Source organism: Aureobasidium namibiae (genome assembly GCF_000721765.1).
Source record: "Aureobasidium namibiae CBS 147.97 unplaced genomic scaffold scaffold_3, whole genome shotgun sequence".
NCBI lineage: Eukaryota > Fungi > Ascomycota > Dothideomycetes > Dothideales > Saccotheciaceae > Aureobasidium > Aureobasidium namibiae.
In genome coordinates, this window is record NW_013581206.1 from 790,933 (window position 1) to 803,594 (window position 12,662).

General features: G+C 50.0%; 4 protein-coding genes across 4 annotated transcripts; 1 reads left to right on the forward strand and 3 right to left on the reverse strand.

Moving 5' to 3' along the window:
• Positions 1–1,601: 1,601 nt before the first annotated feature.
• M436DRAFT_39509 (tRNA isopentenyltransferase-like protein) lies at positions 1,602–3,064 on the reverse strand (the record flags this gene model as incomplete). Its single annotated transcript, XM_013574560.1, has 2 exons — positions 1,602–2,918; positions 2,993–3,064. The coding sequence occupies 2 exons, from the start codon at positions 3,062–3,064 to the stop codon at positions 1,602–1,604; spliced, it is 1,389 nt and encodes a 462-aa protein (XP_013430014.1).
• A 196-nt stretch (positions 3,065–3,260) lies between these two features.
• M436DRAFT_40608 (putative ABC transporter) lies at positions 3,261–4,176 on the forward strand (the record flags this gene model as incomplete). The annotated part of the gene is made up of 2 exons (XM_013574754.1): positions 3,261–3,393; positions 3,452–4,176. The coding sequence occupies 2 exons, from the start codon at positions 3,261–3,263 to the stop codon at positions 4,174–4,176; spliced, it is 858 nt and encodes a 285-aa protein (XP_013430208.1).
• A 403-nt stretch (positions 4,177–4,579) lies between these two features.
• Positions 4,580–5,797, reverse strand: M436DRAFT_39744 (uncharacterized protein; the record flags this gene model as incomplete). The annotated part of the gene is made up of 1 exon (XM_013574601.1): positions 4,580–5,797. The coding sequence occupies one exon, from the start codon at positions 5,795–5,797 to the stop codon at positions 4,580–4,582; it is 1,218 nt and encodes a 405-aa protein (XP_013430055.1).
• A 2,861-nt stretch (positions 5,798–8,658) lies between these two features.
• Positions 8,659–11,680, reverse strand: M436DRAFT_61343 (SGNH hydrolase; the record flags this gene model as incomplete). Its single annotated transcript, XM_013574850.1, has 8 exons — positions 8,659–9,058; positions 9,130–9,664; positions 9,724–9,867; positions 9,958–10,305; positions 10,413–10,972; positions 11,032–11,222; positions 11,274–11,484; positions 11,547–11,680. 8 exons carry the CDS (start codon positions 11,678–11,680, stop codon positions 8,659–8,661), a joined length of 2,523 nt encoding a protein of 840 aa, XP_013430304.1.
• Between the last annotated feature and the right edge of the window lie 982 nt (positions 11,681–12,662).

The following is a 12,662-nucleotide window of genomic DNA, read 5'->3' on the forward strand; positions in this document are numbered from 1 at the left end:
ATATCAGCATCAGCACCAGTAATCTCTTTTCCTAAGCAAGGCTTCATACCTGACACTCTGCTCCCATCTATTCATCTCGTGTCAAGTCTCTCTCGAGACCGATGTTGCGAACGACTTTACTTTTTTTTTTCTTTCGTTTTTGTTGGGGCTTTTGTGGACCTTTGCAGTCTTTGTCAAAAATTTTTTGTTATGGGGAAGGTGGCGGCTTTTTGTTGTCATGTATGTGTCTCGTGGGATTTGAAGTAGTGATTAAGGAGAATTGGACTCGGAAACGGATATGTGTGTACTCTTGGAGGTGAGTATGATGGTCATGATTACTGTTTGACGAGGAATTTGGTGCACCAAAGAGAGAAGATAAAGACAAGTGCCAATAGTCAAAGACTCGTGAACAATGTTTGGAAAGAAAAGGGGTTATTGCAATGGACAAAGTCTACCAAGAAAGACAAGAACATTGTACTCTCGACGTGGCCAAACAATGGACTTATGTGATCTGGTCTCGGCAGTGTGACGATCGATTGTTTTCGATTTGAAGTAGAAAGACAGGAAGAAGCCATACGACGTGGCTGTGATTTGGTGGCTAGACGACAAAGGTAGACATGGCCACAGCAAGGAACGAGCCAAGCAAACCAGAAAGGGGCGATCAGACCAACGAAAAGTCACCGAAAGCGCTGATGGAGAGAAAAGAAAATCTGAAGCCTACAAGGAAGGAACGATCAAGTAGATTCACAACACCAAAACATGAAGCAGTCACGACAAAGCAACCAAAAGGCAAGGAGATAGGGAAAAAAAAAGAGAATACCGTGAGCAGGATTCGAACCTGCGACCTCCCGACCGTTGAGAGAGAGTATTAGGATCTTAGGTGAGCGAGCGTAGGAACTTAGGATACCAGGTCGGGTGTGCTGACCACTGCACCACCACGGCTTTTTCGGGTGGAGAGGACATAATGTCCAGAGAATATAAAGGTTGAGGAAGCGAGAGGTGGCGGCGAAGTTGGCAGAGGCACGAGGCTCGACTGAGGGAATTTTGATGACAAGGTTTGATAAGGTCGCGGGAAGCAGCGACACAAGACATGAGCACCCAAAAAAAAGGGATAGAGCACCGTGGGCTGGATTCGAACCAGCGACCTCCCGACCCTCGAGAGAGAGACTTAGGTTTTAGGTAAGCGAGCGTAGGTGAGCGAACGTAGGTTACCAGGTCGGGTGTGCTGACCACTGCACCACCACGGCTTTTTCGGGTGGAGAGGTGTCACAATTCTTCGATTATAAAGGTTGAGAGAAATAGAGACGGGCGGCGAAGCCCGGGAGCTAAAGCTTGATAATGAGCTCAGGAGAGTTGTGTCAGGCTCAGCTGATCTTGCTTGGATATGCGACACACGACACAGGTCTTTCGCTGCTGTGCGTGTCTGGTCCGAGGAGCCGAGTATGCCTGCGATACTCGACTATGCTGTTGTCGGATAGTCTGGTCAGACTAGTGGGAGTTCAAGAAATTCGGGTGTATGTGATCGAATGTCTCGTCCATCAATTTGGCAGCCGAAGGCAGTGGTTGCATGGGTCATGCGATATATGGACGCATCAGGTAGGGTCTATGTTCGTGTCGCAGGCTCAGTCTTCTTTTGGTTGTTCTTCGATGACCTCCTGTTTTGGAGATATCACTGTTTGTGCAGTTCCATTGAGAACACGCTTTCTCTGACTTGACATGGCCTTTTTGTGTCGTTTGCTGTTGACATGAATGGTCCAGTCACTCTCCGTAACAGATGTTGTATTGCAGACTTCACAGTGCTTGCGACTCCAAAGATCTGAGCGAGCGCTGGTGTCGGGTTTCGAGGCCGTCAGCATCTCAGCTGCGAGCGGCGATAGACTTGCAGGATCAGGCAGCGTGTCTTCTTTGAGGAAGCTGTCGACCAAGTCAAGTCCAGTCTCTGATACATTTTGGTTCCAGCTCGCCAGATCTGATCCGTCAAGCATGAAGAACGAGCCTTTAGCTCCAGCTGTATCGATAGCATTGTTGAGCTTGATGCGAATCCATCGAATTTGACGCTTTGCATACTGTCGTGTACCGGCTTTGGTCTTCTCGATCGCTTCTGCGAGTAGCTTGTTGAGCTGCTTTGGGCTTGTGTCGCCTTTTCGCAAAGCAGCTTGGTAGTCCAAGAATTCTTTGTACCCGATGGCTACCCAGATGCCTCTGGTCGTATCGATTGACTCACCGTCTGCGATCCTGCTGTCATAGAACTCTGAGAGGGTGGAAACCTCGTCCAGGAGGCCTTGTGTAACCATCTTGTCGACACGGGCATCCAGACGTTTGGAGAGTGTGTCTGATTGAGCGCCGACCCACAATACGAGAGTCCTCATACGGAGAAGAGACGCGTCTTGAGCTTCATCCGAGAGCACTTCCTGGCCAGAAGCTTCTCGTCGTGTTCTTTGCTCTTCGTAGATGTCCGAGGCCTTGCGACCAGTCTGCAGCCAGATCTCAAGACTTCTTTGTATTTTGCGGCGGTCATTGGGGTGCCATCTGTCAGCCATTACTGGGTCAACCTCTCTAAGCTTTGCAAGGAGTACTTCAGTAGATTCTTCAAGAATAGCAGGTCTTTCTGGATTTGAAACTGGCTCTTCATCTTGAGATTTGTTCGCGAGTGCGTCGTTGAAGAGTAATGACTGTGTGTAATAATGTGTGCCGCCGACCAAAATAGGCAATCGGCCTCGTGCTCGAATTTCGCTGATTTTGGCAAGCGCATTCGAGACGAAGTTGCCTACAGTCCAAGTCTCTTCGTTCAAGCCTATACACCCGAGGAGATGGTGAGGTATACCAGCACGCTCATCTTCAGGCATTTTATTTGTGATGATCGGCAAGCCCTCGTAGAGTTGCATGGCATCGCCATTGATAATTTCACCATTGAATTTACGAGCAATGTTCACAGCCAACTATTTGGAACATGTGAGTAATTACGTTCCTTCGTTTTGTAGCAAGGTGATGGAAAAAAAATGTCTAGACTCACCTCAGACTTGCCTGTGCCCGTAGCACCAACCACTGCGACCAGCGGCGCACGCGCTGCAATGTTGTTGGCCATGCTAGAAAATCGACAAACGGTTGCTTTCAACATCAACCCGATGTTGACATATTGATTTGCGCTCTGAATCGAAAACAAAGATTTGAGAAGCGCGCGTGTAAAAGCACGTGATCTCCATGACTCTATCCACTTTCCATCTTTCGTTTCGAAACAACAATGATTCATCATACATTTTGACGATTCAATTCCGAACGAAATGGCACCTAACGAGCGTCTCTCACCAAAGGTTGATGTCAATAACTTGACTTTTGCATTCCCGGATGGCAGTACTGGTCTTCAAAAGGTCGCTCTGGAGCTGCCCGCAAACAGCAGGACCCTGCTGATCGGTGGTATGTGTTGCTGTGGTCTACGATACACGTTGGTATCTTGTTCTGACAAAAGCTGTAGCCAACGGTGCTGGAAAGACTACTCTGCTTAGACTGTTGTCTGGAAAGCGCATGGCACCGAAGGGAACCGTCAGCATTGCAGGCATTGACCCCTTCGCCGAAGGTCTCGAGGGTGTGACGTATCTGGGCATGGAGTGGACCTTGAACTCCATCACCCGCACTGATATCGACGTACCAACACTGCTCTCTTCGGTAGGTGGTGATGCTTACCCCGACCGAAGAGACGAGTTGGTCAAGATTCTGGATGTGGACATGAAATGGCGCCTCCACGCCGTTTCTGACGGTGAGAGAAGGCGCGTGCAATTGTGCATGGGTTTGATCAGACCGTGGAGCGTCCTTTTGCTGGATGAAATCACCGTCGACTTGGATCTTCTTTCTCGCTACAACTTCTTGCAGTTCCTGAAGAGAGAGACGGAGGCTCGTCCTTGCACCATTGTTTACGCAACACACATTCTGGATAACTTGGCCGACTGGCCTACACACCTGGTTCACATGTCTCTCGGTAAAGTGAGACAGTGGGGTGCTATGGAGACTTTCAATGTCGAAGGTGTTCAAGGTGGTCGCACTGGCAACAGTCTTTTGGGAGAGCTTGTGTTGGAATGGCTGCGCGAGGACCTTGAAGAGCGTGGCCCACGCAATGGACAGCAATCGGAGGGCAAGACATACGATACACACGAAGGAAAGGGTGGATACGGTCAGCTAAAGGCACCTCCACGCGAAGCTTAGGTGGTTTCGAAGAGGAGTTGAGATGACAGTTACGAGGTAGAACGACTAGAGGAGCCAATTCAACATGAAGGCATGAAGCGATTAGACACGATATGGAATACACGTTTGCAAACTTCTTGAAGAGATGAAAGTAATTTTGATTGTCATTGCACTGTTGAAGCAATGAATGTAATAATGTGTACCCGAAATCTAGTTGATTGTCCCTTGAACTCCTCGCTTGTAGCCCTGGTTTGTCAAACGCCTCGCTCCATGGCGGTAGACCCAAACGCCGATTCCGCTTGCCAAATCAAAGCTTTTACCATAAACTCGTTGCAATTGGGTATAGTGTGCAGAAGAATGCAGAAGAATGAAAGAATAAAAGAAATAAACGCCCGTCATGCAAGAAGAGAGAAGCGAAAAGTGCTCATGAGAGGCGGAGTTGGTCGACGTCTTCGTTAAGTTCGGATCCGTCATAGTTGTCGATCTCGTTGCGGTAGCCAGGAGGGCTGGCGGGGATATCCTCGTAAAGAGGAGGTTGTTCATCCTCCCAGGCAATGCCCATACCGCTACGCTCGGTGACGTTGATATTGAATTGCGTGCGCAGAACTCTGGCGGCGCCGGTGGGAGTTGCTTGGTTGGGCTTCTTGTTGGGGGCCCACTCTTCGGCGATGACCAGCTCCAAAACCATGACGTGGTTGATCTTGAGGCCAGAAGGACTGTCGACGTCGCATTGAGGCTTCAGACCGCTGTCAATGGAAGCCATGAACTCGCCCTCGAGCTGACCGTCAGCGAAATCCGTCTTCCAACCCGACTTGAGGTCGTCGCTGCCGATGTCCCTGGTGTGCTCGTGCATGATGCCTCTTCCCTCACCACCGACTTTGGCCATGTGCTTGGGGCAGGCTGGCGAAACAAACTTCTCCTGTTCCTCGATGCGCCATGTCAACTTCCTTAGACGCCATCTGATCTGTGTGTCTTCTTTCTTGGTGGTAATGCCGGACATACGGGCGTACACGGGAAAGTCGCCAATGGGGTGAATGACCGAAGGCAGGGTGACGTTGAGAGTGAGGTTGGTGGGAGGGAAGATTCTGACAGAGTTCTTGTCGTTTCCAGGACGGATGGCGCGGTTGATAACAACTGGGCGGACGTACTCGACGACTTCGCCGTTGGCGGTCTCGGCACGAGCGAACAGCTTGTAGTCGATGCTGCCAATGTGACCATGGCTGGTGGTGGGAAGGTGGCCGGGAATAAGGTAGCTGAAAGGGAAGTCGTGGTTGCCGGTAGCCAGTTCGGCATTGTCGGCCAAGAATTTCCACTCCTTGATGTCGTTGGACTTGGAAGAGCAATCTTTGCAGTGATCGCCTACGGGACGCTTGGTCGAGGTAGTTGCCCTGAATGCGAGGGTGAACGATTTGATGGTAGTGGGGAGTGCACTGGTTACAGCGAGTTGCATGCGACCAGAGAAGAGGGAGCCCGACGAATGCTGGGGACTATCCAGGAACAAGACCGGAGGAGACTCGACGACCATGTCGAGCTTGATGCTTCTGGCGACTGGACGGCCCAGACTCGACTCGCGTCTGCCGTCCTTGTCCTTCTTGTCGTGCGAGTGGCTCTTGCCAAAGTGGGGGCGTCTGAGATGATCCATGCTGTCGTGACGAGAGCCGTCTGAGCGGACTGATGATGCGCTGCGCTTCTTTTCGGGGACTGGTCTGAGGAGAGGTGAAGGAAAGTCGAATCCCAGAATACGACCGGGCATGACTAGATGACCAGGTAGCTGGCTAGCGACTTGGTTTTTGTAGCAACAAGATCCGGGGTAGCTGGCTGATCGACGCTTGTAGATCTCGCAGGAATGAAGCTCCGTCGTAGAACAAGAGTGGTGGACTGGATCTGAGTGCGACTGTGTGTAGAGGATCGATCGAGGGAAACAAGGAGCAGATTCTCTTTTGATCTCCAGGACTGTAGCACTTATTATGAAAACCGTAAATAGTCGGGGTTGGAAAACTCTGTCATCATGACTACCGAATTTCTGTGACTAAGGTTTGCTCGGCCATGCACTAAAGTGACTTGGACCTCATGATCAGAAAGCCACTGAATTCCACCATCTCAGTTGGGCGCATTCGGCTCCCCTTTCTCGGTCGCCTGACTGCCTGGCCACAGCTGCATCTACATCAATCCACAACCGTCTCTATCACCCTTTGCTCACGAACGGCGCACACTGCCATTATCTCTGTATCTGTGAAACATGCTCGCTCTTAGCTGACCCTAACGGTCTTCTATGGACCTTTCGAAAAACCAACTCTTCTCTTGGCTGCCGTTAACACGTTTGGCCGAGACAGGATCAGACCGATCTGGACAGACAGATTTAAGCTGTCGACCTCAGGAGCGCCCGCCCATCACACGTTTCACACCACTAAAGTACTCCTTGGGGATCATTGCCGCTTTCCGGGCAATGTAACACTCAAGACACTCTAACGATTCTGCTGCATCTCCGGCGACATCGCTGGTCTGATGACAGACATTCAGCTTGTACTCTACAGCTCTTCGTTCAGCGCAATGACTGCCAGCGAACAACCATTGACCTTGGTTGTGGCATCCCCGCGTTCGACCGCTTGCGGAGCCGCGGGCCTGCATTGCATGTGCATACTGCCATGACTCAGAGATCAAGCCGAACTCGCTGTTCTACCGTAGTGGGCACTGGGCAATATCAATGTCGCAATATCAACATATGGACGCATCACAAAAGCGGTCGAATCGAAATATCATTGAGCTGACGCAGCTATACCATTGTATGACGCGAGATCCAAAATGCATACAGCAGAATGCGAAACACACAATCCTGCTTTTCGAGGGTGGACACGAGTCGGCCAACGATACGTTTCTCGCACGTTCCTCCTTTACGAAGAAAGAACACACGTGGAAACAAATTTTTCTTCCGACCAAGATACAATTTTTCCCAACGATCACCGATCTGACAAGAACTTCTTCAGGGTAAAGAAGTCGTTTACGCCCTACTGTAGCAAGGGAGATTTTTTCCTTTCACCGCTCATTTCCGCTCCCTTTGGTATGCTTCAAAGCCGACTCGTACCTTCTGGTTTGCAAAGGACGTGCTCGTGAACTCTGGCGTGATTTGCGCTGAGCATTTACGATCTAGAAGCCGTGATATAGAGAATCAGGAGAGTGTGGAGCCTTTCTGCCGAACAGGTCAAGCATTGAGAATTTTTGAAGATCCGGAAGGATGTCGCCATGAAGACTATTACCTAAAAATTGGCCAAGCTGCTATGAAAAAGCCAGAGCCAAGCAACCACCATGATGGACTTTGGGGACAACCGAATGCTGAACTGGAGTCAACGGATTGCAAAAGCACGCCATGGAGTTGCAGTTGGGGCAACACGATACAGATCCATCATGGTGCCATATTGCGATGTCGCGATATTCTGCTGTGTCGCAGCGCACATCGCTATAATACGAGAAGTAGTACTGAGTGTCCGCATTAGGCACCTCAACCCGACGCCTGTAAATCCAAAAAGGCTCAAGACGGCCACCGGCGGTCTCCACGTTTTCTGGAAGGCGACTTCCATTCGAGGAAGGTACCAACACCGACGACGAAATATGTGTCAATTGACCGAGTATGCCAGGTTTGCAGCTGCAAGCATCGCGCCTTGATGTGATAATAGGGCGTGATGTTCCCAGCAAGTTCTTCCGTAGTTGCCACAGCCGTAGGGCGTTGCGGCTACACGTGCGATGGTACGGACATTGCTAGACGGTGCAACCGGCTCGCGAAAATATCAGAACTACACGTGGGTCCGTATCGATAATGTCCGCGCCGCCTGCACAGCCTTCGACGGCACAGTGCGATGATGGCCATCAATAATGAGACCACAGACAAATAACACGTGTTCTGCTCGTTTTCGATTGACCGCAGATAGAGCAGACGAACGGTACTGGTGCTTTGTTGCAAGAAAGCAATCTCACGATACAGGCAGGTCGATCTTACGGGCGTGATCAAGTGATACGTTCCTATTGAAAGAGGGAGAGATTGACAGATGGTGAATCTTGAGAGCGTGAATGCGCATGTCAGAACACACAATGAAGACCACCGACACTACGACATCACATCCACAGCACGCAGTAGTGCAGTATTGCAGCATGCATCTGCGCCGCTCAAACACCATCAATGCTTCGATATCATATCGGCGCTGTACAGATGTCGATGAATTTCATTGCTGATCAAGTTCGAGTCAAGGTTGCTGCCCTAACGAAATCTCTGGCAGTCATTTATTGATGAAGGCACCCTCACCTCCTGGCAAAATCTTATTGAGCTATTTGGATGGCCTGGTGGTGCTTGATTTTGTTACACATCGTCTGCTCTGCCCAGAAGCAAACGATTGATGTTGGTTTTTTACAGTCTCCACTGGTCTGGTCGCTCCTGAGACTGTACACTTCTGGCGACCAGATCGGAGAAGAACACTTCATTGACTTGATCGTGTCAAACCAATAGTGATAGGACTAACACTGATTGTTGACAAATCCGCCGACTCTCCTTATAGCCCTCCTTGCACAATGAGACGAGATCGTTATTGGCAACTGTCCAAACACACTCCATTCCGTACCATCCTCTGCAGGCGTATCAAAGTAGTTGAAGGTAAACCGGGTCGTGGCACCGCAATTTTGAAACTCGCGTTCCAAAGCAGCGCCATGATCGCTGCTCAAAAACCCGCCTCCTTTGATGTTGATGGCGTACAAAACACCCCAATACTGGGATTTGCAGTGACCGACGGGAGCACTGGGGGGCGGTGGTCGGGCTTGTGTGGGTGAGATCTTGTACGATATGTTGTTATTGTCGGAGATGCTGCCGCCGTGCTTCCAACTCATCTTGTTGTCGTCACCGGGGAGGCTGCAGCCGTTGCTATAGGAAAAGAAATGATGGTTAGGAGTGCTGCTACTGTGGTGCGGTTACGTCCGAGGAACAAAACCTACTTGATGACGTTCATGTAGTAAAGACATTCTTCTTTGAAGACCTCGTATTTGCGGTCACCCTTGGGCCAGTACGTCGACAACTCAACTCGATCTGGCGTGCCGTCGTTGTACACCTGCGAAAAAGTCGAGTCCGACTCTGAAATATTCTGCCCAGCTGACTTTGCGCAGAAGTCGTCAATATTAGATGCCAGACTCTCTTGATCGAGATAATTGTTCGTGTCGATGCCGTTGCATTGTTGACCGCCAGCCTGACCGCCATCCCATATCTTTCTCATGACGAGAGGCTCAATCTTCATGGTGGCGTTCAGCTTGGTGTTGGTGTATCCAATCAAGCCGCCGTGCTTGTCGTTGCTCTGGCCGGGTTGAGGGACGTTGCAGCCATCTGTCACGATATCAAGCCATGTTGAGCAACTATGTTCGCTGATGACGGCGGTATCGTCGCTCTCCCAGCTTATAGATACATTCATGTAGTCAAACTCTGAGCCGAAGGTTGCACTGCTCAAAGCGCCCTTTGACCCTCTTGTGTTATGCGGATCTGTGAGGATGTCAGTATGATCATAGCAGTCTGATCACATGCAATATGATGGCGCTCACCTGCACAAAAATCTTTGACGGCCGAAATCATGGCATCTCGTCCAGCCCAGGTATCAGTCGAATCTTGATTGCAGGCAGCGCCTGGTAGGTCAGGCCAGCCATCGCCTGTTGTGTAGGAGATCATTGGTGGGATTGATGCAATACCTGTTCACGGTGGTCATATTAGCATGGACACTGCTTGTTCTATCGCGCGAGTACAACAGTATCGAGAATAGCTCAATCTGTCCCTCTCACCGATGAGATCTTGTAGTGTATTCTCACCTAGTCGTCGAGCATTATCTGCTGCCATCTGACACAGGATCATGTTCGCGATCAGAGCATGTCCGCCCTGGGTAGGATGGAACACCCTCGAGGTTTCGTCACCAACAAACAACTTCTTGATGTTGATTCTCGCCACTGCCTTGTTTCCAAACAAGACATGGGTCCGGTTGGCAATCACAGTGCCCATAGACGATCCATTATTCAAGGTTGTGGTGTTTGCGAAATGCATGTTCGTGTGTCCAGATATGAACGAGGAAGGAGCCTGGGAATTTCCGAGAGATACTTTAGAGCCAAGGACTGGGCCTTGACTGACATTGTGAGCTGTAAAAGAACCAGAGTCAGGGTTTTGCGTGACGTTCCAAGAAATGGTCGTATTTTCGCTGCGGTTGACCAGCCTCATCGAGCCAGGCTTCAACAGTGATGCAGACCGTTTGAGAAGGCTCGATTCTGCGTCTTTAACCTCATCCTCGATTTCGATATTCCCGTTATCGTCTTGTACAGCAGCATACCCATCCTGTCCGTCATTGGCACTCTCTCGATCGCTTTCTGCATCAAAGCGCCATACATGCCGCCTAGAGTGTCATTCGTGGGAAGGATGTCATCTTCTTCGATGAGACTTCGCTTCAGCTCGTCGTGGTAAATGGCATCGCCGACATCCAACCATGGCGAGTCCAGCAATTTCATTTCGTAGAAGAAGAGATCCTCCAAATTGGCTCCTCGACCACTATTCTCATCTTGACCAGGTTGACAGTACCTGCCTCTCGAGACACCAACGTCGTTGTCATAGTCAATAAAGTGAACTTGAGGGCCTGCTCGCTGGACTGCAGAGGATAAGGCAGTGTTCATCGCTTCTACCAGGGAGTTCATCTTCTCTCGACGATCCTTGGTCAGATATTCTCTGGTAAACAAGTTGAGCCACACATGCCAGGAAACCTTATCACAAGTATTGTCGGTAGCATCGAAGAACTTTGCATAACCGGCGTAGTATCTATCCTGTGTCAGTATAAAGAACGTTGGTTGATATCGGGATCGGAGTCAACCACGAACATGTTGCCGTTCGGCGTCAGCTTCGATTTGACGAGCTCAATTAGTGCATCCAACTTGGCAGCGAACTGGTTGCCCTCGATTATAGACCGCGAGGCTTCGAGGGCTTTCTCACAACTAGGATGGCTCAAGCCTCCATAGAAACTGTAAACGCATGAGTTCAGGATGTCGGAAAGTTTGGCATCGTTGCCTCCCTAACAGTATGTCAGTGGCCTTACAGCCTGACAACGATCTCAACAACATACCGCAGACATAATGACGAACTCCTGGCCACTAGAGAGCGCCTTGGCCTGTTTTGATATGTCGTCTACAACTGCACCACTACAAGCAGTATACGTGAAGTCCAGCTTATTGCGATCCACTCCTAGTTGGAGTGATACTAGGCTTGCGTATGAACCGTCATATCGAGAGCAACTCCAATTTTCTTCGTTGCCCGCTCCAATACCAGCAGTATATCTGTATAGAGAGAGAATAGCGTTAGAGTTTTGAATACACAAGTGTCTTGGGTGGGGCCTTACGAATCACCAATTGCGGCACCTTTCGTGTAGAAGGACAGGTCAAAGGGGTCTTCGTCGTCAGCAGCAGAAACCGGTGCGAGGAAGAAAGCAAAAAGTGAACAGTAGATACTTAGAAGAAACAAGGAGATCATCATATTCGGAAGTGGTAATCAAGGCAGGAGCTGATGAAGAGACTGAGAGAAATATCTCTTGCACGCATGTGGATGCCTTCAAGATATACATGAACTACTTGCAGGCATCCTTGCAGAAAGGAAGTGTCTCTGTGCGATACTCATGCCATCTAAGTTACACGAAGATTCAAATTGCAGTGCAGGTTTCAGAAGTGATGGTGCGACATACACGCTGGGTCTGGTAGAGGGAGTTGACCAACGCCCACGTTGTCGGAATTCGAGCTTGCATCTGGTCATGGTAGATTGCGTTATTCCGACAGCGACGCCGCAGTTCTCAGGGAATCACTGAGCGCCTAACAGCCCAGGCACGATACTTGCAACACTTTTGATATCGTAAGGGCGAAGAACCAACATGTCATGTTTTGCTTGACGCTGCACCAGTTCCTTCGCGTGCTTTACAGCCGCGGAAGCACTCCTTGGCAGAAACAAGCTACCATGACTCCAAGCCCTTGCCCTCAACCACTTCATTGAACAATCATCTCATTATCCACGACCTTGCAAAAATGACAGTCTCGACGTGGATTTACATCTGGCCACACAGTTGCGATCTCCCTGTGACTTTCGAAAAACAATGCGGTTGATATTGGATCGTTGTATCATCCGATTTGGGATGCATATTTGCAGCGTTGGTGCCTCGAGCGCATGCATCGAAGATAACTTGGACAGCCGCCGGCGGCAGCGCCTATATCGAGTCCGGCGGTGACACAGCTCACAGAGCCTCTCCTGGTCACATACCGAAGGATCAATGCTGCACCTCAGGTTTCATCAGTTGAGCCACAGTACAACATTTCTCACCCTGCCAATATGCCAGAGCTTAGTGCTTCTTGCCATGAACCATGTCCCTCGGCGCTTTGATATCGTTCCTTCAATCTTCCACTCAGGTAAGCATGATTCGCTGCCCAGCGTTTCATGCGGCACCGATTCTAGGATGATTGAAAAGCACCAT